The sequence below is a fragment of the Neolamprologus brichardi genome, chromosome 11 (genome assembly GCF_056152115.1).
Source record: "Neolamprologus brichardi isolate AB-2024 chromosome 11, ASM5615211v1, whole genome shotgun sequence".
In the NCBI taxonomy this organism is placed as follows: Eukaryota; Metazoa; Chordata; class Actinopteri; order Cichliformes; family Cichlidae; genus Neolamprologus; species Neolamprologus brichardi.
This window is the reverse complement of record NC_142114.1, coordinates 19,707,293-19,732,048: the sequence shown is the minus strand read 5'-3', so window position 1 is coordinate 19,732,048 and position 24,756 is coordinate 19,707,293. Positions and strand designations below refer to the sequence as shown.

Below are 24,756 nucleotides of genomic sequence, written 5' to 3'. Positions count from 1 at the left end.
AAATCACTGGATTATAATTCTTTTTTCCCCATTTAGATATTTTTACTTCCACTATCTAGCCTAGTACTTCCACTAAACTAGTCTAGCCTGGTGCAAAATGCCCAAATGGATGAGCATAAACTGGGACAGAAATTATGCTCATGTTGATTTAAAATTTATTGGGAAGCAGCACAAAAAAGTAGCCTTAAAATATCCAATATTTCACAGAGCCGTCCTCGGGGTGTGCTGGATATATTTTTGCCTGAGCTTTCCTATTTTAATATCTGATTCAGCTGTTTGCACCAGAAATGTATGAGCTTTCAAAAAAAGCATTTCAATCAATTTATTGGTATCTAAGACAAGAATATAACTCCCTGCTTCCTCAGTGTCAGGGGGCTAGAGTAGACGATGACGTGGAGGGTGATGGCAGTAATGACGTGCGTTTGTCTTAGAATACAAACAGAATCACACAGTGACCACAGGAGTGGGTTTGCTTGTGAGCTCTCTCTGCGTTTTTCCATTTAAAAAGGTGTTGCGTCATCACGGCATTGTCTGGTGGTGAACCTGCTCTTTCTAAAGAAAACCAAGGCAGCAGGGTCAGGGAAGGCTGCGGAGGGTCAGAGGTCAGTGCTTACCCCGCACTTGCTGAGAGCGATATACCACCATCGCTCCCTCACCGAGCGGAAGCTGCGGCCACCCACGCAGCTCAGGACCTCCTCGTTTCCATCCCCTTTCACCTGGGAGGGGAAGAAATGCACGTATTATTATCCAGAAATGCAGCACATTTTGCCTCACAGAGACACTGAGCTGTCATAGTAGAGCCTGAAATATCAAGATACAAACATATTTCACACCCCAGTGTAGCCTGAAATGTGGCAACAAGATCCAATAACCGCAACAACAACAGAGTCATGCTGTTAGTCACACATTCTAAAGTAATACACCACTTTGTGTAGCTTGGTTAAAAAAAAAGTGTGAAGAAAGATCTTTGGGAACCTTTCTGTTTGATTGAGATGCATCATTACCAGAGGAAAAATGTAAATAAGTAAAATGTTATGCAAACACATTACTCGCCTTTAGCTGTCACTCCCTCTCTGTTTACTGATTTGCTCTCTTACATTACAGAAGAGTATACAATAGGAACGAAGAAAATATGCTCAACTGTCGGATGATAGAAGGAGAAAACATCATACTCTGTAAAGGACACACATGCTGTTCAAGACAGCAAGCTCAGTGGTCAACTTCAAATACAGAAAAGCATCCCTGCACTGGATTTCCAAAGATTTGCTTTGTTTCTCGCTCAGGGACAAGATGCTGTAGAGTGCAACTGTGCGTGTATATATAAATCCGTGTTTGTGTGATGCTCTTACCTCACAGCCTGACCAGGTGTAGCGTGTGGTGAGGTTGATGACCTGGTTGTTTTCAGGCCTCAGCACAGCTTCCTTCTGGTAGCAGTTCTGACATCAGCAGACACAGAAATATCAAAACAAGTTTTTAAAGCCTCCACGAAGTGCTTTTCAGTAAACCTCAGGACAAGATGTACCCACAGTTGGGCTCCCAGAGAGATATTTCTCAGTGCACAGAATTCATGGTGACTTTAGTTGAAATCTGATTGAAAACGTGCTTCTGATCTGTTTGAATGCTGCAAATAAAACTGATGTTTTCTGACTCTTCTGCAGTGGATTTCTGTTCCCTGTCTGACTGTTTGACATTAATGTTAAAAGCTGTGTGACGTATAAGGGCCGCAGAGTTTGATTTAGAGAATCTGACACGAGAAACTGACTGAAAGCTGAGAAATGATGTGCTGTTTGTAAGTGCACTGAAAATATCTCAACATGATGTCTGTGTGTCACAAGATGTCAGGGAGAAGAAGAATACACCGCCAACCAAATTACTTTAGTGCACCAGCCAAGAAATGCACTGTATTTGGGTCATTTTTTTTTTTTTAATTTTTTGCTGTTCTAAACCCTTTTAGCACGGATTTTTCCAATATGCCGCAAAACACTTCATAACCTAAATAACTGTTATAGCCATTTCCAACTCTGAAATTCACCCTAGTTTAAACAACACTATAAACTTATAAAAAAAAGAAGATTAATTTCCACACATGCTGCTGGACCACAAGGCTTTTACAGAAGACAGATGTAAAATTATATACTGACAGAGGTTAAATCAAAGGTCAAAAAGTACTTCAAACTGACCACTTTTTATCATCAAAGCAACAAACACAACATTTCCTACAGTAGATACCTTCACTCTCCTCACACAGCTTAACTTACAAAGAAAATTACAGCAGCATTTAATAGGATCATAAAAAAAACAGTTTAACATAGGGCTGTTCATATAACGATATATATCGGATGACGATATAAAAACGTCTATCTTTCATTTTACGCTATTGTTTGTTTCGTGGTGTTGCAAAATAAACTGTTTACGGCAATATTTTTTCATCGTTTTGATGGTCACTGTAGTGGCTATATTAATTTCTTAAAGTTCTCTCTTTCTCTTATATTTTATATAACCACACTACAGACAGACAAGCGCCTGTTTTTATGCGTTGTGGTTACCATCGCGTGTCTGCTTGTTTATGTTCCACATAAACCTTTCACAATAAAGCTCAAGATCCTGTTGAGACTTTTCAAAATAAACTGAATCACGTGAAAGAGCAGATTATTTACGGATGAGAATTAAAAAAGAGCTGCCAGGTGCTAAAAAATAAACCTTAGACTCAAACGTTAGAACAGGCTTTTCCCCGCAGCACGCCGTGTAATAAATACTCAAAGAAAACGGCGGCCTTTACAACTTATGTCTAAAAATGTATAGTTTCATGCATCGGTTAAAACACTCGACTCCAGCTACTTGACGCGCAGCTGGAAACACTTCCCGCAAGACGAGCTGTCCGAGATTCACAGAATTTACAGAAAATGTTACATTTTTGTGATTTATATCGTTATGGACGATAGAATTCTTATATCGGGATATGAGATTTTGGTCATATCGCACAGCCCTAGTTTAACATCAAGACTCTGTGTTTAAATTACAAGAACTGAACATGACAAGGAAAAGTTCTTTTTGAGACTTCATTACGTGCAGGAATGAAGAATTTATCACCCTGAATGTAATTCTGTTTTTCATTTTCACATCAGTGTCAGAACATCACTGCACAGCATACTGTTCTGACCAGATCCTTTCCACCCTCCTTACACACACACCAACACATCTCCTCATTACTGGGTTCTCTGTGACATGCCAGCTCCATCCTCTTTTTGGAAATGTTTCCCCAGATCTCAGTTGGAAAACAGTGCAAAACGCTGCATTTTAATAAATGGAGTATTTCTGTTTAGCACGAACCAAAATATTTAAAAGTTCCCTATTCCCTCTAATACAATCAGATTTTTGTGCAATGTTTAGTTATTATCGTGTAATCAACCAATAAACATGTCATGTGTTAAGATATATAGATCTCGATACAGTATATCTTATCACATCACATGGATACAGTCCAAAATTATTAGGCCACTTATTAGACTACTCGTCACAAAAAATAAAATATTAATATTTAGAAATGAGTCAAAAAATTCTTTGAAACTGAAAATTATATTGTTATTTATTAGGCAAATAAAATTTGAGCCAGCACGCTGGTCTTTTCTGAGAAGTCAGAAACTAATCAAGTATTAATTAATTAACAGTAAATTTGAAAAAGTGGATAGTAATAATTATATTTTAGCATTAAAAGTCATTTAATGTAATCTTCTCAATTAGAGAGCTTCTGCATATTGGTGGATTAACCATTACAACAAACATCAAAAAGAGATTTAAGTAATTACCAATACAATACTGTTAACTTAGGTCAGCTATGGCATAAACCTCACATTGGGTGGTCTAAAAAAAAAAAAAAAGCACTGTTTCAATGGCTCAGCATTTTTATGCAATCTTTAGTCATTGTATTGTAAACAACCAATTAACATTGGATAAGATAAACTATATAATATCTATGAGTTTTACTAAATGTGGGGTTGATATGTGCACATACATACATTTTTCTATTGTTTTGCCTTTTCTCTCAAGCATATTGGATTTTTAAACAAACGACATTAATACACTAATGAAGTGCAGGCTGTTTGCTTTGAGGGTATTTGAAGCTAAAAGTCTATTCAGTCAGTGCAAAGGATTTACAGACCATTTAAAGATAGAGCCCCAGCCTTTGATCAGTTTCCTAGTATAAAGACAAGGTTATGTTGCTCACCAAAACAGATGTAAATGTGATCAAATTAAGCTCATGAGTATGCACTATAATCCAGTATGTTAGGGAAAAGCACGGGAACAACAAAAAATGTTCTTGAATCAGCCTTTAATGTTGTGTTATTTTTTTTAGAAAGTAAACATTTATATGAAGGAAGCTTATTCTGTCATTTCGGTTCACACGGGGCTCCATAGTGTCTTGCTTTGTGTTCACAACTTTGGATTGTACCATACTTGATCACTGCAAGTATCATCCATAATACATGACTGCCTGATAGTAAATAGTAAAAAGATAGTAAAAACAAAACAAAAAAAAAAAAACCCTTTTCCCCCCAGACTGTCAGCTTTTAAGGACAACTTTTCTTTATTCGGAGCAGAGCGAGAAACGTGTGATCCAACGGTTTAAATGTGAAAATTAGCACCAGCGATGACATGTGAATAAGCAAATGGAGCAGCACTTTCCTTTGATAATAGCTTGTCAAAGACATGATGCCGAGGGTGTCGATGTCTCACCTTTTCGGGCCTCTTGTACACAGCTGGCCACTGAGAACTGTCATCAAAGTAGAGCAATATGTTCTGACAGCAACGAGACTGCAAAGAGGAGACAGAGAGAGAAAAGGAGAATGAGAAAGAGATTGCGCTGGGTTGTGGATATCAGAGAGGAGGCAGTGAGACAATATGAGATTTATATGACAAAATTGTTTCCAAAGTCTGCGGGCAAAAGCAGTAAAGCAACGCAAGGGAAAGAAAAGATGGAGTGGATGTACAAAACACTCTAAAGGAAAAAAAGGACTCCTCCTTTTTCTTTTTTTTAGGGCATTAACAAAAGGATGAAGCAGATAAAGCAGGAACAGCCAGAGGAAGAAGGAGAGAAGGAAAAGAGCAGTGGTATCAGTTTTTATTAGGTGAGAAAAAAGACAAAATTAGCCGAGAGGAAAACACTAAACAATTAAAAAAAATCGTGAAGACAGAGCAGATGATGAACGCAAAAGTAATGTGTAACAGACACACAGTAAACTTAACATGAGGCATCCTACCTTTGGGTAGCGAAATCGGAAATCCAACCGCCCAAACTCGGTAAGAAAGCAGAAGCGTGTAAGGAAAACCCAGTCCTGTAATCAAGATAGAAAAGAAAGAAGCTAAAATGTAAAATACATTTATTTAAAAAATTGATATGATCAAAGTAAAATGAAACTTTTACCAGCATGCTACTATTCATTTTTTCAGCCATCACAGCAGTTCTCTAAGCATTTGCCTCACGCTGCTGTCAATATCAGACTGTATTGAGGTTTTGTAGTTAAAAGACCACTAACCATGCAATCTTAGATTGTCTACTATTTTGGATTTGTGACACTATAGGATCAAGTTAATAAGCCTCAAGTCACACACATGGGCCAAGATACCAGTCTGCAACCATCTGGCAACCAACGTTTGTGAGGAAAAAAATGTGTTTTCCCCAACCGGTTGGTAAAAACCTCATCCGTAGTTTGCATGGAGCACGCAACCTCATCCATAAGAACTGTCCAACTACAATCGCAGCAGTGAAGAAAGTTTGATAAGTGTAACACAAACCAGAAAAGGAGACCGTTTGCTTTCAAAATAAAAGCTGCACCTTAGAAAACGTTGGCTGCAGTGATGAGGCCATTTTGGAGGCTTCCAGGTCTAAAGATTGAAGCTTGTGGAAGTGCCTTAAACTTGTCAGAGCTATGACCTCAGTAAACATTTTCCCGTGGAGTTCATAAATTCAATCAGTAGTTTCAACTGTTTCATAATACAACATGGAGATTGTCTAGCAAATTATGGTCCCCATCATATAATTATCTTTATATGCCAGCTATAAGCTAATTAGCACTAAATACTAAGGCTTATTTTAAAAGTATTAGATAAATTAAAATTCTTACTTGTTCATTAGATTCATCTAAAGCAAGTTATGAAAATTCAAAAAGGTAAGGAAAAGGCCTTTTCTCTCTAAAAAAAAAAAAAAAATGCAGAGACTAAAGTGGAGATTCACAGCGCCACAGCATGTCAGCACAAACACCTCATACTAACTGTCAAACACAGTGGTGGAGGTGATGATTTGGGCTTACTGTGCAGCCATGAACTCCTCCGTATACCAAAGTATTCTAGAGTCAAATGTCAGGCCATCTGTCTGATAGCTAAAATTTGGCTGAAAGTCGGTTATGAAATAGGACAATGACCCGAAGCACAGCAACAAATCCACAGCAGGATGTCTGAGAAAGAAAAGAATCAAGGTGTTGCAATGACCCAGTTAAAGTCCAGACCTAAACTGCATGAAACTGCTGCGGCGTGACCTTAGAGAGATGTGCATAAATGAATCCCCACAACCCACAAAATTCCTCCACACGGACTGATAAAGTCAACTCCAATGGTTGAGTATTTTCTTTAGGTAAAGTTGGAGAATAGACTAGACATTTAGATGTTGCACAAGTTAAAAAACAAAAAACTTTTAGTTGTGTACATTCTCTGGGTAATGCTGATATTGCATCCAAAATGTATTTAAAAGCTTATCCAATAATTACTTGGATATATCAGTAAACAGACCAACCAACAGCCCGACAGACATTAACTTGCCTGAAAGCTACAGCACCAGCTCGGCTAAAGAACAGAGAGACTGCAGGGAAGGAGACATATGGAAGTTAAAGATATAAAAGGAAGGGGAGCCGGAGGGAAGAGAAGAAAGAAAATAAGAGATGGTGAGGACATAAATGGAGCTATAAAGACAAGTAAGAGCAAACACCGGGAAAGCGAGTTATAACAGCAGGGAAGAGTTAAGAAGCATTAAAAGAAAAAAATAAAGCAGAAAAGCAGTAAAAAACCAAGAAGTTGATGGAATAAGAACAAAAAGAAAAGTATAAATGAAAGAGCTAGTGCCAAGAGCATAAACTTCTAGAAATGGTAAGCAGAAAGGGCATTAGGGGGCTGCTGAGCACATTAATAAGAAAGAGGTGGAGAGGAAGAAAAAAAGTATTCCTTCTTAATATTATTCAGCCATAAACTTAGCAGCATGAGACCAGATAACAGTGCTGATGGTGTACTTCACTGAGCTTACATAAGGTACTTGCAGCAGTGTGAGGATAGTGGATCAGTCACTGGTGATCTCTCTATACATTGTTCTATACAGCTGTGGGTAGACACACGCTGTAGATATGGATCATAGTGCTGAACACAGCACTAACACCACATCACTTATATGTTGTTTACACACACTTCTCCGTCTGGATGACTGCCCAGTGCGAGTAGGCCCTACTGAGGCAGCCAGAATGAATGAACTGCTTTAAAACTAAAATGAGACATCAAATCCTTAAGAAGTTGTAACAGCTAATCTTGTAAAATTAATACACCAAATGGTAGAAGTCTCATTTGTACAAATGGCATTAGGGGAAAGACTGAGGCTGGGTTTATATTTGAAATACTGCAGGTTTGTGGTAAAAGCCTCACAGTCACTAGGGTGTCGCCTGTGATTAACAATATCTTAAGTGCTTGGCTAGCAAAATGACAGACAATGGCCTCTGCAGTTTACAAAAGTAGCTGATTAAATTTAGGGTACAGGCTGGGCGTTTCTGACAAAGTCAAAGTATTTCTGGCTTACATCTAGTGCTGGACGTCATTTTTAAAGCATTGCACACTGCTGGTATTAGATTAATTTTGATAGTTACACAATACAACGCTGTTTATACAATGCATTTGAAATGTAAATAAATAAATCATTCAGGCAAGAAACATTGTGAATTTTGATTTATACGTAGCAGTTAACAAATTCGACTTGCACACTAGGACCCCCGGCTCGAGACCAGCAGGAGACTTAACCCCTGTCCCAAGTCCGGATAAAGAGGAGGGTTGAATCAGGAAAAGCATCCAGTATAAAAATGGGAAATCAAACATACAGATCCATCTAACAGAGTAACCCCATGAGAAATAACGAGCAGCCAAAAGCAGCTCCTCATTTTCTTTTTACAATTTTCATTTTTGAAATCAAACTACATACAATACAACACATTTTTTGTTAGAAGCACTGAGCTGTACTTACCTACAATTACAGTATTTACTTCCAGCACTAAAACAGTTTCCAGTTTAGCTTCTGTTGTATTTGTTACAAAATAAACAAACAAAACAATACGAAAAAGCTTTAATGCTGATCCACAGATGACGTCAAATAAAGCAAGACTGTTATCTTAAAGATTAGAACAATTTACATGCTGCAATTTACAAGGAGCAGCCAGGCGCTGCTAATCAAATGCACTTAATTAACTGATCATCAGTAAGTGTGACCACCTCTATAAATGCAGATGTTTTGGTTGTTTGATGGTCTGGAGTATTCAAGCGTGTGTTAACAAAATGCTAAAGAGGAACGTCAGGAGGAAAGTTGCCGCACATAAATCTAAGAAGCGTTATAAGGTCCAAACAATCTGAATTCCACCTACAGTGAGAATGATGATTCATTAGTGGAAAACATCATTCTTCCCAGGAGTGGATGTCCCAGCAAATCCACCATAAGATCAGACGATGCAATGCTTAAGGAAACTGCAAAAAACCCAAGTGCTACATCTCAGACTCTACAGGCCTCAGAAGACTGGACAAGAATGGCCTGTTTTCCACGCAGAAATCATCTTCTCTCTAAAAAGTACCTTGCAGCACAGCTTAAGTGTGTGAAGTTGCATCTGAACAAAGCATGAGACTTATGGAACAATGTCTTTGGTGAGATGAGACCAAAGTGGAGATGTTTGCTCATATTGCACCTCACACCAACTGTCAAGCACAATGGTGGAGAGGTGAGGATATGAGCTTACTGTGCAGCCACAGACCCTGGGTTCCTTGCAGTCATTGAGTTAAACATGAACTCTTCTGTGTGCTTAAGTATTCTAGAGCCAAGCTGGAGCTTGACCACAATTGGGTCATGCAAGAGGACATTGGCCCCAAACACAGCAGCAAATCTACTGAAGAAAAAAAAAAAATTAAAAAGGTGTTTTCTAGACAAAGTTCAGATTTTCATCATGCTGAGAAGGGACCTTAAGAGAGCTGTGCATAAACAAATGCCCAAAAACCAATAAACTCAATAAACAACCTTATAAAGAAGAGTGAGCCATAATTCCTCAACAATAATGGGAGACTTATCAAGTCATACAGAAAATGGTTGCTTTAAATTATTCCTGTTAAAAGTGGTTCTATAAGCTATATAAGATGCATACGGTAACCTTGACAGCAGGTGTTGCATTGTAAATGTCACAATCCCAGATATTCTCTGAGGTTGTCACCCAAGGAGAGATGCTGCTGGTCTATTTAATTGACAAGAAACATATAAAAGAAATAGATTGTCACATATGTCGAAGAAACGAGGCTCAAAAATGTATCATGAGATACCAATACGCACATGAGCACATGCTGATCATCACATCCTAAAAGCTGCACTAAAGGTTTACAGTAAGTTACAATGAAGAAATCTGCACTTTAATTTGTTCTGAAAAAATGTAATCATACAAGAATTTTGCTATAAAATTACAATTTGTTCTGATTTCCTAATTAAGACTTGAACTTAAACTTGAAAACTCATCTTATTTGGCTTTTACCAAAGAAAATTTCCAGTAAAACCAATTCAATCAGAAGTCAAGAAGCCCTACCAACCTTTTTACAACTATTCATTATTATTGCAAGATGCAACTACACAAAAGGTATGAATTAATCATTAGTCTACTGTATCAGTGGTTTGTACACATTCGTTTCTCCTAAAAATACATCTTTAAACTGTCAAAAAGAACTCCAGTCCATTCGTGCAGCTGCCAGATGGTGGAAATCATGACAGCGTGACACAATGAATGTTTGATTGAAAGCGAGAAGGATAGTAAATCCCGTGAGGGAAAAAAATATAAATAAATCACTCGCACGTAGAGCAATTGCAACTAACCACCAGTGCAGATGTCCACCACCTAAACAAGAGAGAAAAAGCTGTGACTTAACAGCAGAAGCTATCTATCTTTTGCTTTCACTGGTCTGTGAACAGGTCTCAGCCTGAGTGTGTAATCTGTCAACAGACGCTGGCTAATATTAGCCGATTCCAAGTCAGCAAGACGGTTCGCCGAATTGTACAAAATTCACTGATAAGACAATACAGAGTAGGTAAATGCTACTGAAGTGGCAACACTACTAAAAAATTGCAGGTATCATGCTGGGTCCATATGCTGCATATGGTCTGTCAAAAGTGCTTTTCTTTGACAATATTATCTGACAACAAATCAGATGACGTAGAGGCTATTTTACTCTATTCTGTCCTCGAAATTTTGGTTCGGCTTGACTTGGTGTGGCCAAAAAGTTAAGTTACACTTGTATAAGCTATTTACTAACCTAAGGTTGCTGATTATTATTGAGGCTATGACAATGGAACAGGCACATGCATATAACATATAAGATGATAACTGAATTAACTAATTTAGCTTCACTGGTAAAAGCTCATTTAAACTATAACATGCTGTGCAGAAAATCAGATATAGTCCCTGAAATGTGGATAAAATATTTTATCATTGTGCAGTACCAGCACCTATACGAGTCGGTTAGTGTGTCCAAACTTCACACTGATCTCAGAGTTGTGCTTAATATTTACTATCCTTAAAATCAATTGTGCTCCTCAAATGTTAAAAACACACTGATCCAAAACATGAGCACATTTTCTTGCACAGTGTGCGTATCATCCTGTTGCACGTTTCAACCTCTTCAAAGACCGCAGTTTGCCTCTTTCTTATTAAAACAAGCCTTGAGGTTAGTTGTTATGAACTCTTGATCTCCAACCAACCAAGAAAACTCCCCATGCACCATTATACTGTAATTACCTCTGCCCTGCCTTCTCCCTACATAAACAAGCACGGTGATTTCTGTGCTGAGAAATAAAGTGCATCCAGAGCAGTGTAGCATGGCTACCGCCGCCGCCTCCATATATCACAGCAAAACAAAACTGCAGCCATATTTCAGCTACTGCCAGCCAGCTTCAGCCCCTGGAGCCTCTGGGTTATAATTCATGGCAAACTCCAAAAGTCAGTGAAGCCCGAGACTCAAGTCCACCTCCGTGCGTCGTCCTGGGTGACGCTTAAGGCAGTAACCATGACAACCAGGGCAGGAGAGGAAAACACTGACCCAGAGATGAATCCCTGGAGAGAGGAGAGAGGGGTGGTCCAGTTGGGTTATTGAGGTGTAATTTAACTCACCACAGGCCAGGACTGTGAAAGACCCTTTTGTTACACAAACACACACAGAATTGCTCGAATGCATCCGTCACACACAGCATGCCATGGCCAAAGTGCCACATGCCTACCCTTCGATAAAGATCACTTAATGCACACACAAACCTCTCTCCTCCCCCATTAGTGCCATAGCAACCACAGCATACCTTCATTTGCAGCTGCCATAGAAACATCAAGCAACACACAATCCTTGTTTTGTTTTTTTGCTGTGTACTTGTCCTTCAATTTCCTGCACAGGTACCCGGGAGTAGAATACAAGTCCAAACAATGAGGTTCGATGCGGATTTAAGTTCAACTTACTTGCCAACTCTATAAGCTTCTCGCACCGAAGAGGACAGTCAGGAATTTCACACACTAATTTCTGGATCGAGTTCAAATAAGTGAATAACTGATTAATGAAGTGACAAAAAAATGAATCTGAAAGACTCGAGAATAAAACAGAGTTTATGAATTTCCAGTTATCAAGATCCTACTGAAAATTTCTCATCTCAAATTTAAGCATTACATCAACTAAACCATCAATGAGTGACCCAGTATCTACTGGTCAGGCATACTGCCATTAAATGCTTAATAGACTTAAAAGACTTCAGTGTTTGCCACATAATTAGACTGCAGTGGGTGCACACTAATGTCCAAGCCCCCTGAACAGGCTCAAATTCCACCGTCTTGAACCCCAGGTACTGATGGCAGACCTTGTTCTGCTCTGCAGCTTCGTTGAGCCTCAGCTCTCCACCTGCTACACGTTCTGGTGAGAGTCACCCTTCAGCTTACAGCAAATCTCCAGTGCGAAACGGGACCACAGTTACCAGCTGCATTCCAAGAAGGTAAAGTTGGAGTAGGAGCGTATGATCGAGAGACAAGCAAGCTGAGCGACTTGAAGGACTGCCGTAACAGCAACCTGAAACAAGAGACAGGACTAGCTGATTACCCGCAACTGAACTTTCACAATAAGAGCAAATGGGCTTGATTACGTTATTATTTTGGATAGATAAAAGAAAAAAGGCTAATTTGCCTTTATTGGGCAACTGTTAATAGACCTGGATGGTTCCCCCAAGTCTATGTGTGGGAAACAACAAAGTAGTGGAGCAAAACACAAAATAAAACACAGTACATAGTCAAAATTATGTGAACTGCTGAACAAAGCCCGTTGACATCCAGTCATCACATCTATATGTGTTTGAGAACAAATATTCCTAAGCCGTAGACATAAGAATATCACTATAAAAGTCAATATTATTGTAGAAAGTCTTTACTCAAGTTTTCTGAACCTGGCTGCAGGGATTTGGTTCTTTTCTGCCGCAGTAGCATTACTGAGGTCAGACACTGATGTCAGCGATAAGGCCCGGCTTGCAATTGGCAATCCACTTCATCCCGAAAGGTGTTTGATGGGTCTGAGCATTCTGTGCACACCAGTCAAGTATTTCCTCAACACACTCAGAGAGCCCTTTCTATGGACCTGCCTTTGTGTATATGGTATTATCACGCTGAAGCAGAAAACGTGGCTCCAGCGTTGAATGCAAAAGAATAAATATTATTTGTATAGCAGGTAATTATTCTAATTACTGGAGTAGCTTTGGTCACTTTTCAGCCTAAAACACCAAACAGTGATTTCAGACTGGTGACTGTATATAATTACAACCTTCAACCTTATTGATCAAGTGATCAGTCAATGATTTGATGAGCAGGATTAATAAATGAAGAAAAATATATTTTGCTGCTGCTGCAGAGTTAAACAGCATGTGATACAATGAATGTAGTTAAACCAGTTTAACTACATTTTTCAGTAGCTTGCTAGCAGATCAACTACCCATGTGTGCTTTTAAATTTCAGTAGTTAAGTTACATGCAAATTGGCATTTCTGTGTTGTTTACTAATAAAACTATAAATCTGGGGGATTATTACTATACATTACTGAACCCCTGCTGACCACCCATATTTAACACGAACTAGATGTGCTACCGACAAAAATATTACATTGCTTGTAATTTGTTCTTATGAAAAGCCCACAAGTGCTGAGGTGATGTGTTTTAGGGACAGATTTAGGTCTCAGGATGATTCTGGGAAGTTGGACAGTAAGCTCACCTGTAACTAGCACATATTAGATTCCAGTTATACTCATTATTAGTACTGATTCATTACATCTATTAAAACATAACCAGTGAAGTTGCCTGACTTATAAATCATGTTATGTCCAATACCTCCAAGTTTCTAGAAGGCAGGGGTCTGATTGACATGCACTGTATGCAGAGTCAAAGATGACATTTTTCTGTGAATAGTGCAGTATTCATTTATTTTATTTAGCAATTTATTTATATTTTTTCAAATGCAGCTATGTTTCCTACTTAGCTTTCCAAGCACTGCAATTCCACAGTGGATGCTTTAAATCAAGCAGCTAACAGAGTCTAACTGAGCCATGACAACATCAGCAAGCTTGTATATTGTTGGATGGATGCAAAGACAATTCAACACAGGTGTTGAGCAATTCCACAAACGTTAACAACTACGTTCCCACTAGTTATTCCACCAGTATGTGTGTGTGTGTGTGTGTGTGTGTGAAGTCCAGAAAAGACAATGAGCCTGGGAGAACAGCAACAGTGGATGAGGTGTCTACCTTAATCCCCTTTTAGTCTTCCTATTTCCCCAAGGCCGCTGCATTGTGATGCAGAGTCACTCAACCACCTTCCAGAGTGTGTGTGTATTGTTGCACTTGTACATGTGTGTATGTACGCCCATTAATCAAGTGCGATGCCTTGATGCAGTATCTGGTCAATTCAGCCTCTCGCAGTCTTATTCTTTCCTCCTTTCTTTCTCCCTCCCTCACACTTTGTCCTTTCATCTCAGTAGCTTTCTATCTTTTTTCTCTTTCTCACCAAAAACCCTGTTTGCTTGCTAAGCCTCATTAACAATTAATTACCAATCAGCTAGTCAAGTCACCCCTGGCCCGCTGGGCTTCTCAATGATTCATTAGTCAGGGTTACACAATGCTGCAATGCATTAAACACACTCACGCACACATGCACACATGCAAACACACTCAGCTCTCTTTTTTGTCTTTTTTTTGGGGGGGGGGGGGGGGGGGGGGGTTCAGTGAACACACGCAGGGTTTGCAGACATAAAAATACACATCACCGCACATGAAACGCCCACTCACCACACCTACTTACACACATACGGCACCTGTATCTGATCACAATGTCCTCATTAAAAAGAGATAAAGGAAAACTGATTGAGTTGTGGACTAGATAGTACTATCCACACAGGGTTCCCAAAACTTACTTCAAAGTCAAGCTAAAGGACTTTTAAGTGACTCTTAAAAGTCTTGCTGGGTGAATTTCAAGAGTTCAAAACTGGCATGTTTTAAGATAAGACGCGGCATTAATTAAAGTAAGACATCACATATGAGGCTTTTTACTTCATGATCCTATTAAACCAAGAAATCCTGGCAAAATCCCTCATTTCAGATCTGCTGCTTTTATCAACCCAGACATATGTCAGTGTTATGTGATGTGAGGTGCTGATTTTTAGGACGGGAAAAGGCCCGGTGGGCAGCAGTATGCTGGTGAACGTGGTGTTAGATTTTTCATTTAGAAACAGAAGTTTCAAGGCCATTTGTTGATTTTCAAAAGGCAACCGTTTGAAGACCTTTCTTTATAAAACCACAAATTTTAATTAACTGTGAAGAACACAAACATTTAAACCTGCTCATGGACATTTTTATTTAATAATCTGTATTCAGCACTGAATCCTCAAGCCCATCCACCTTTTAATGCCCATTAGTTGGCAGAAAACTAGGACTAAATGATTAATTTACTGATTTATCAATATCAAAACTAATTTGAAAGAGTCCACTGCTTTTAAATTGCAGTTTAATACTCAAAAAGTTTCCAATCAAGCAAGTTTGACCCAGCCACCGCTCCATTTCTTTTCCTTCAATAACAACACTTCTCTACAAATCAATTTACAGTTTTTTAGCTGCTTAACAACTGCTGTAGACAAATTTACTTTGATTAACTGCAATTAAATGACCCTTAATAAACTGAAATCTATAATTATCTGTTCTGTCTGTAAGTCAAACAATGAAAAGAAAAGTTCCAGCTGTTTTAAAAGTCTGCATAATAGTGCAAAACAATTGGAAACATTAGCAACGATATTTATCAGCACACCTCTGCTCAATGGGCTTTTTCCCCCATTCTAAAATCAACACCCAGCATCCTGGGGGAAAATACAAAGAAGTCATTTTTACAGCTCACTAACCAAGTTTATTCACTTTTTTTTAACTGGATTGCAATATTTGCTTGGATGGTGTCAGTAACAGACGTTTCATTCATGGCAGGACAAAATACAAGATTTCTGGGCGTTTAACATTTCTCAGCTTTAGTACTTAAAACACCAAAGCTAAAGGCGGGCACTTAAACTTTCACGGTTCAACGGCAGGTGTGTGCCGCTAAAATGTAACTGAGAAACAGCTCAGCTGTATATTGTCTGGTTGAATAAAGTCTTTGCTTCAGCTGATTTTTAATATCAGTATGCTGCAAACTCATGCGCTTCTATGGACATTAACACAAGAGACCCAGACTGACGCGTAGGATGGATTTACTGCCTTACTCAGAGGTCCTGTGCCATTGTGTGCTAAAGAAGGGCAAACTTTTTCTCCCTCTCAAAATTTCCCAACTGGTTTTAAAAATGGCGTCCTTCTCCTGTCCTTTAATCTAACAGCACCACCACCCCTCAGTAGGGACATTTTATCAGTGCGTCCACACACTATGAGCCACTTAGACTAATTGTACACATCGACCAGCCCCAAGAAAGCTGTTGACAAGTCCGCGCCACTGCCTTTGGACAACTAGGCGTGTGCCTCTTCATATATTTCTCCAGCTGTCCAGCACTTTTCAACGGCTCATCCCTCTCCCAGTGAGGTAAATTTCATTTATCAATTTGCAGCTCTGCACAAACTCAGCCTTCACCTCTGCAGGCATTGACACAGCTACCGCATCAAGGGACCGAAGCAGAGTTTATTCAATGAGTGAGCATGTGAGCGCGACAGACTGATAGGAGTGTGAAGTCAACACGATTGTGTGCATGGAAGTGTGTGTGCGTCTGTATCTAAGAGAGGCAGGATGTTGAGTAAAGTTAGTGGATGACCTTGGGGCAGGAATGCACAAGCAAGACTGATGAGGAGTGAACCACACAGACACACACACGCAATATCAATATGTCAAGCCCAGTGTTGCAGGATGTCATTCAAAGTGCTCTACTTTCTTTAGGCACTCAACTAATATCTGACCAGCTACAGAACGAAACCAAAAAAAAAGTGCACCACAACTTTTTAGGAGACACCAAGGGTTCGTTTTTTTTCCTTTTATTTATTTATTTATTCTCATAATATTTCTTCTTCTTTTTTCTTCTGGTAACGCAATAAAACCAAAAAAGGTACATGGTGATAAATGAACAAGAAACCCAATAGCAACAATTTCAGCAATTATTTTAATAATTTTTTAAGCAAGAAAAAGAAAAGAAATTTTCCTTTTTTGATGAAATTTTGTCCTCTTCTGATTGATGAAATAATTAACTGTGAGAACAAAAAAATCAGACTACAGTGGATCATGAAATTATGAGATTTACTTTTCATGAATAATTTTTTATTACCAGCCTGCCACAACAAGGCCAGCAATAAAGAAAAACTAAATCTTTTTTTCACTGTGGTTTTCTAGAAGAGTAGATGGCTGTCCTTCTGCTCAGCAGCTGGACAGTCACACACATGCACACAAACAGTTGGAAGTTGCCCAGTGCAGCCTATATTGCTGGCCACTGTGCAGCTCCACTGGAGCAGGTGCACATTCAGCCTGTGTTCAAGGGCATCTCTCCAGCCGTGATGGATGGATGAGTGCCTCCTGTTCAATTTATCTATTCTGATCTCCATCGTCATCCTGCAGATTTAAAAATGGTGACTTCAATGTCACCGTTTGGCTCAACTCCTCTTAAACTGCAGTCAAGAGCACACAAGCCAGCAGTGCATGTCAGCAGGTAAGAGGAATCATTAAAGCTTATTAATGCAAATTGTCTGGTGTTTCTGTTTAAATCTTCTTTTTGGGACGAGTGAGGTAAAACTGTACAATGACGTGAGCAAAATATCTGACCAAACACCAGCACCCCGTTTTTCAAAGAGATATCTGAGCCACACAGTGGAACAATGGATCCTACCTCCCTGCTTCTGGTCACTGAGTGACTCCACTGTGGCAACGGGAGGCTTTAAGAGCTGAGAGCTCTCCTGTTGAGCTGAAACAATTATTTTATCAAGTAAAAACAAACCCGCGGTGAAAAAGAAACTACTTCGGCAGCATATGCATTTTGACTTCATAATCTCGATGATGTGTGTTTGTTACACACTAACAGCTGATTCCACATTGTCTCCTTCGCTTTTTGCCAGATATTCTAAGTATCCCGATCACGTTCAAAACAGCCATTAATAACTTTGTCGGAGGTTGCTTCTTTCTTCTGATTGGGCTATTGCTTACTCACAACAAAATGGTAGACGACCCAACTCTACTGCTCATTTATGTAAAAGTTGATCCCAACAAACTCGCGTGGATGCCAGCAAAGATGTGACACAGGAGGTGCTAAATTCCAAGCAGCGCAGAGATACCTGCTCCAGCTGCAGAGTCAACATTTGAACTCGCAGATCTCGTCAGGACAACAGTGATCCCGATGCTGATGTGTGTGACAGCTTCCCCCCAAACCCTTAACAAGCCCAGGTTCAACAAACAGCAAACCACCGCCGCGTGCCACGGGCCATATGACTCACACCTGTGACAGGTCCTCCGATCATAAACAGAAAAGCCGCTGCTGATTTACATTTAAGCATGGCAACAAAACCCCGGACACACGGATGGGACTTAAAGAAGAGTAACCACTTCCTAGGATTTATTTCCAGCTCTGAACTGGCGTGATGCCGCTTTAGAGGCAGCAATAATACAGAAGACTATCGTGATGAGGGTAAAACATACGCCACGCATGATACGCACGTAGATGGCGCGGGATTTTAGGGCAGAATAGAGGTGAGTGTGTTTCACACGCTGACACTAGAGCCGTGCACATATGCGAGGCAACTTGATCCGTGAATCGGCTGTTGGCCCCTCGTCTAACGGAACAGTCCACCAAAGAGACACCTGCGAGCGGATTCGCATTCAAGTCTGTTTCGCTTCTGTCAGCGTGCGGTGGGGTCATTGTCGCAAGGCAACAAATTAAAGATAGAGGGGGGGAAACAAACGCTCACCTCTTTTGTGTTGACGACGCCTCTCACGTATTTCCCGAGGACTGAATCCATGCAGAGGACGCTGGACAGCACGGCCAGGCACAGGAGTCTCTCCCCGACCCTCACCTCCATCTTTCTCTCTCCTCAGCTGCCGCTCGTCTGCTCTCCGAGCTCCCAGAAGCCCGTCTCCGCGCGAGAGCGCGCGTTGACGGAGAGAGAGGAATCAGGCGCGCTCGCGCCGGCTGCCTCAATGCATGTGCCCCCCCTCCGGCAGGTGAAGCTGGATGGCGGACGATGGTGGTTGTTTAGGAGGGAGTGAGGGAGGGGGTGGCGGCTGCCGAGCGCGCGCACGGTTCCGCTCGTGCTTCGTCAATGCGACATGTCCACACGCTCAAAATGCCATGGCTGATTACAATCATGTTTCCATTAGAGGTCACGCACTTCTAATGAAGTTGCGCTGAGACAGATGCTGGTTGGTCTCCTGGCCCCAAATATATTACTAACCAGAAGAATCAGCGGCAACGTGACTCAATGGGCCGAGTTACTGCTGAGTTTACTTGGAAAATTACCCATGAGAAAAAGATGGGGGGGGGGGTTCCATCATTTAGGTATAGGGCATTTTTAGGATGTAAAAGGCTGTTACAATAAAATTACTATATGCAAACTTAAGTATTACTTTGTTACAGTTCCATTTGAAGCGGATGAAATTTACATATTTACTTGTGGTTGTGTTGTACGAGTCACACAATCACCTTTATGTTGTTCTGTAAAATAATTATAGCAATCAGAAAAGTTCAGCAGTTTGAGAGCTTGCAGGTCTTTGCATCTGCAATGTGGAGAGAAGTGGCCTCACATGAAAACACTCATGCAAATGGCAAGCGCCTCAAAACTACTTAAGAGTACTTTTTCATTTCGCACCTCTCTGCAGAGAATACAGAGAGCCGTCTGTGCTGTATACTTTTGGTTTTAGATGACACTTTTTAGCTAAAGGTAACACTTCTTATTGACCTTTTCCAAAGTCTATGCTGAATCAAAATGTTAGAAAAGTTAATTTAAGCAATTTCGTTGTCCAAAAATGTAATCCCGAATCCTAATTCAATTTGTATAAAAAGGCATCATATCTGATTGAATTATAACCAGTATGTCATAGTTTCTGTGACTTTTAGTTAACCTTTTGTGAGATCAATGATAAACAAAGGTTAATTCAAAAAATTGAAATACAAAAACAGCAGGGTTCATGTCAGAATTTTATTTGGATAAAAATCAACAAAGGAAATAACTAGCCTGGCGCAGCAGACACATCACCCTAACGTGGAACCTGCAAAGAAATGCAGTCAAAAATCAATCTACAACCAATCTGATTAACAAATTTAAGTAAAAATATCTACATAAATCATAATATTTAATATACATTCTTTTTATTCATGGGTTTGCACTTACGGTGTTTTTAAAGAACAGCAACAAAACAAACTTAAAAACATCTCACTTTTATAGTCTATGGCTTGTCATGTATACAAGCTTTTTTTTAAAGGCTAATCATATTCTACATCAGAACTGATGCAGTGCAATTTGCATATGGAGTGCAGGCAGACTATGACACTGACTAGCACCTGCATTTTCAACAGTGAACATTAAGCAGTAATGTCAGCACATCTCTGTTACAAGACTGGCTTCAGTCTTTGGTTCAACTTGAAACTTTATCCATAAATAAATGACATGTAACATTTCTGCAAAGTGCTTAAAGTCAGTTTAACACAGAGGTGTTTGTAAAGGAAGCAAGCTTCAAGGAACCTACATATGAGCTGTGAAGTGTAAGCTTGAAGTGAGTCAAACATATTGCACCAAAAAAAAAAAAAACAGTGATGGAGGAAGAAATGTGATGGAGGAAGCAGGGAATGAAAAGAAAAAATATTGTGCTGGTGTGTAACTACACAGGTTTGCTGCAAATGTTGCTCCAATGGCTCATGTTGTAGCAGTATTGCACTTAGCATTGCATTTCACTGGAAACAGCCTGAGGCAAAGAAAATCTCTAGTGAATAGAGTCAAACTGTAGAGGTATACTGCACGACTTGAGACTGAACTAATAATAATAATAATAATAATAATAATAATAACAACAACAATAATAACAACAACAACGCAGCTATATTAAACAACTACCACAGCAGCTGCCCATTAAACAAAATAATCAACACACAAGACAACATCAACCGAGCGCTAAATGAATCAATACTGAACAAAATATTTCAGCTAATAGTTGTAGGCAGCATTAAAGCACCAAACGGTTCAACAAAAGAAGCAAAAATGAGAATCAGCAAGCCTATGTCTGATTAGAACACCACAAGGACTCCCTGGTCCACCGCCTGCACTCAGGTTAGCCTGATGCTCGAGGGTCATCAAGGATATGAGGCATAAGAAGGCCTATAAGAATTTGACACAATTTAAACAGAATCAAAATAAAGCAAGTTAACTCAAATTCCTTGTACAAGAAACTGCTAATGGCCCGTCACCTTTGTTGTTCGTCCTGTGCGGTGTTGACTTCAGTATGGATGAGGTTGTGTACATTATATCAGATAAAAACTGTTGTCTCACAGAGGCTTGACTACATTAGAGACACATCTCTCAACAACAGCCAATTAATACTATGAATAGTTTAGAGTGTGAAGTGCCATTCCTGTCTGATATGAACACAACACAAAGAGCTCGTGTTTCTCAACACGTAACAGACAACTGTGATTATGTGTGCAGCCATTCTCCATTTCAGCCACAGACAGAGGCACAAAGCGGGGGAGAGGGGAGGGAGGTGACATGTTCAAGCTTTGCTTAAATTAAACTTGTACTGAGCGACAGTGCAACTACTGCAAAAGTGCACAGTGAGCATAAACAGCGGCTAGTAAAGCAAACACTTGCTTCAGCCCAGCATCTCGGAAAGAGCAACTGTATAACTTTCTTCCTCTTCTCGGTCCTTGTTCTCTCCATCAATCTGACTAAAAATACTGCAGTAAGTACTTGAAGCTGACAACTGAGTATGGTATAATCCTGTAGCATGACTTTCCTACGGAAAATCCTGCTCTTCAACAGGGGGAGGATTTTGCTCTCTGAGCATCAGCTAAATCCAATTCATCACACAGCATCCCTCTCTACAGACCTGGCAACCCCAGCCCTCTTACCAGGCAAGGGCAGGACAGTGCCAGCATTGTTGGCATCTATATTTACTTGGACGTGATAGAGGGACTGACCCTACAAAGGACATTTTTGCATACTTTAAAGTGTTTTGATAGCAACATGCAAAAGGGAGTGTCCTCAGGTTATCGTAAACAAAGAAACGCCCAAATCTGACAGTGGGGAGCTAAAAAATATATATATGATGGACCAGACACGTTTAGTTGGTCAAAAACGTCTTACAAAAGTCTTAATGGCTTTTACAGCGCACCTCTGCAATCCCTTTCCTTTGCTTAAGTTTTTCCTAAAAGCCTCCAATTTGTAATTAAAAAAAAAGAAAGAAAGAAAGAAAGAAAGAAAGAAAAAGAGTTGTCAGGCAGGAAATCCCACAGCTATAGAGAAGTGGCACTTTGACACAGTCCCTACTGTGCAGAGAAGTAGTGAACAGTAGCACACAGTCAGTGACCAGGGCAACTTGAGAGGAAATCACTGTAGTGAAATTTTAAATGTGTATTGATAGCTGAGAACTGGACTTTCTGCTGCAGTAACAAAAAAAGGAAAAAAAAAGAAAAAAAGAAAAAACTTTTTTTTAAATATCAAAGCAATGATTGTCACTGAAAGATCTACAAGATGTATCCTAAGTGTACTTGTCTACAAACTAATGCAGTCCAGTCTTTGTACTAGCATTATTATATCACTACAAAAATGCACAAGGCAGGGCACTCTGTGCCTGTGTAATGTTCTACATTTACTCTGATCATTGTATATTGCTGAGGGGAGAACAGAAGCTTAATTGGAAAGGCCAGCAATGTCAGAACAGCAGCTGCTACACACACAAAAGCAGAGGTAAATATTCAGCACACTGAAAAACATGGGGGGGAAAGAAATGAAAAGAGTTCATTATATAATATAGAACAGAAAAGAACAATTAAGCCTGGCATAACTGCAATAAAAACTGATATAAATAACAAAACTAATACTACTGCATAGAATTCATAAAATGATTTAAAATTGCAACAAATATGAGAAAAGAAGTGAATCAATTCATCCAGTTTCGAGTGTTTCACGCTGTTGTTCTAGGTTTGTAATCCTATTTTGGAGAGAGTCTACACAGTTACCATCCACAAAGTGAGCTGTATTGACTGCTAAACTGGCGTAATTGAGAACACAATGTGGAGTTATTAAGTGTTATTTATAGTCGCTCCCTAACGGACAAATGGCCATTCTGATAGAGGTGACTCCACACTGAAGCATATAGTGTCCCTACTACTATCTGATTAGGGCCTCGAATCACTGCCTCGGCCTATATGAATCACCCATTCAGGCCTCGTCTCGAGAATAGTCTGTGCCTCTTTGTGTCCCAGCCTTTGCTGCCTCACAGCAACTCTGTTAAGTACGACTGCTGTGTGTGTGGGTGAGTGCTGGTCTTTGATCTAAGTAGCTGCTAAATAATTTTATTCTAAAACATGACTGTCTCTTGTGGGTGTGTTCACTTTGTCTGCCAGATTTGCGTTGGTGTATAATGGTGCACAGACAAGTGGCAGGAATTGTAAAGCAGAGGAAGTTATATTTCAGTGCTCCTCCTCTGCTGTTTTTTTTGTCTCTCAAACACTGGGCGATATGCTAGACTGCATTTCCCACCCCCTGTCTGTTTTTCAGGATGCTTTGCCTTGCATATAGGCACTGCGCTGCCTAAATTTGTCCGACTTTCATTTACTCCTTCTCTCCTCGAGTGAAATGCAGTCCCCCTTTTTTATTATATAGCCTTATTTAAGCCCCAATGCCACCAGCATCAGTGTTATTCTGGGCTGCCACAGCAACTGCGCCCTCCCCATCAGCAATTTTAGCCACTCTCCCGACAGCTAGCTCTCCTCCCTCAATGGGGCCAACAAAGAGAGAACTGGTTTCCCCTGAAGATGCTGACACACCCACGTCGGTCCGTTCCAGCTTGCGGTGCTTCCGTGGCTCTGGGGGTGTGTCCTGTGTGAACACAGCGCGAATTCGCTCCACGCAGACATTGGCAGCCTCCCTCGTCTCCCTTGAGAGTTGAGATAGGCTGAGAAAGCCATGGGGTAAGTCGTCCACCACACACAGAGTGACGGGCTGGTTTATGTTCCTCAAACGCTTGGCAAACATTACAGAGTCGTCCAGCATGGGGTCTAGTGCACAAGCCTGAGGGTGGGGAGAGAGAGGAAAAGAAGGGTTAGAAATGGTGAGAAGCAAATCTGGATTCCCTTCAGACATGTCATGAATCTTAATTAGTGGATGAAGAAAACGAAGCCAAGCATCCTCAGTCTCTTTTGTCCCCGATTTCTTTACATTCTCGCTGACTCACTCCAGCGAATTTAAAAAACAAAACAAAAACCCAACAACAAAAATAAGAAAAGAGAAAAGGAAAAACATAACTTTAACCTACCCTCTCTTTCCCATCACACTGTTTCACTTCAATATCTGTAAACCACGTACATCTTTTGGTATGCTGTCAGTTAACATTTTAATGCCTCTGCAGCACCATGTATAGTATATAATGCATCGAAAGGGATTGTGTAATATAATCAAAAGCTCCAATTCCAGCCAGTTATGACACCATTGCCCCCAAAGTCTCAACTTTTAAGTGAACAATAAGTCTTCAGAAAGTGCTCAGACAGTAAATATGTACAGTTATGTGACACACAGTTAAACTCCATCTAGTGAGGGAGGCTGCACTTCCACAGAAAACCCCATAGCCGCTACCATGGGAGCATGTGCTTTTGCCAGTCTACCTTTATAATGCTCAACTTATACTTGAAGTTGAATCTCACACACCTTCTCACAGAAAACACTTTGCTATAAAATATAGACTACTGTTAGCACACAATGAGTAGCACTTCACAA

At 40.0% G+C, this 24,756-nt stretch overlaps 2 protein-coding genes across 4 annotated transcripts in view; both read right to left on the bottom strand.

Moving 5' to 3' along the window:
- tmem145 (transmembrane protein 145) overlaps nt 1-18,983 on the bottom strand; it is a 40,680-nt gene extending 21,697 nt beyond the window's left edge. The window contains exons 1-5 of the mRNA XM_006808181.3: nt 18,742-18,983; nt 5,259-5,333; nt 4,735-4,812; nt 1,350-1,436; nt 615-716 (exon numbers count right to left, since the gene is read on the bottom strand). Coding sequence (XP_006808244.1) covers nt 615-716; nt 1,350-1,436; nt 4,735-4,812; nt 5,259-5,333; nt 18,742-18,852 — 453 coding nt within the window. The 5' untranslated portion in view covers nt 18,853-18,983. The remainder of the gene's footprint in view (nt 1-614; nt 717-1,349; nt 1,437-4,734; nt 4,813-5,258; nt 5,334-18,741) is intronic.
- Nucleotides 18,984-19,956: 973 nt separating this feature from the next.
- The window catches only part of lipeb (lipase, hormone-sensitive b), a 31,373-nt gene continuing 26,573 nt past the window's right edge, over nt 19,957-24,756 (bottom strand). For all 3 annotated transcript variants that reach the window (XM_087848291.1, XM_006808178.3, XM_087848290.1), the window contains one exon: nt 19,957-24,054. In XM_087848291.1, the coding sequence (XP_087704417.1) occupies nt 23,653-24,054 (402 nt within the window). In that variant the 3' untranslated portion in view covers nt 19,957-23,652. The remainder of the gene's footprint in view (nt 24,055-24,756) is intronic.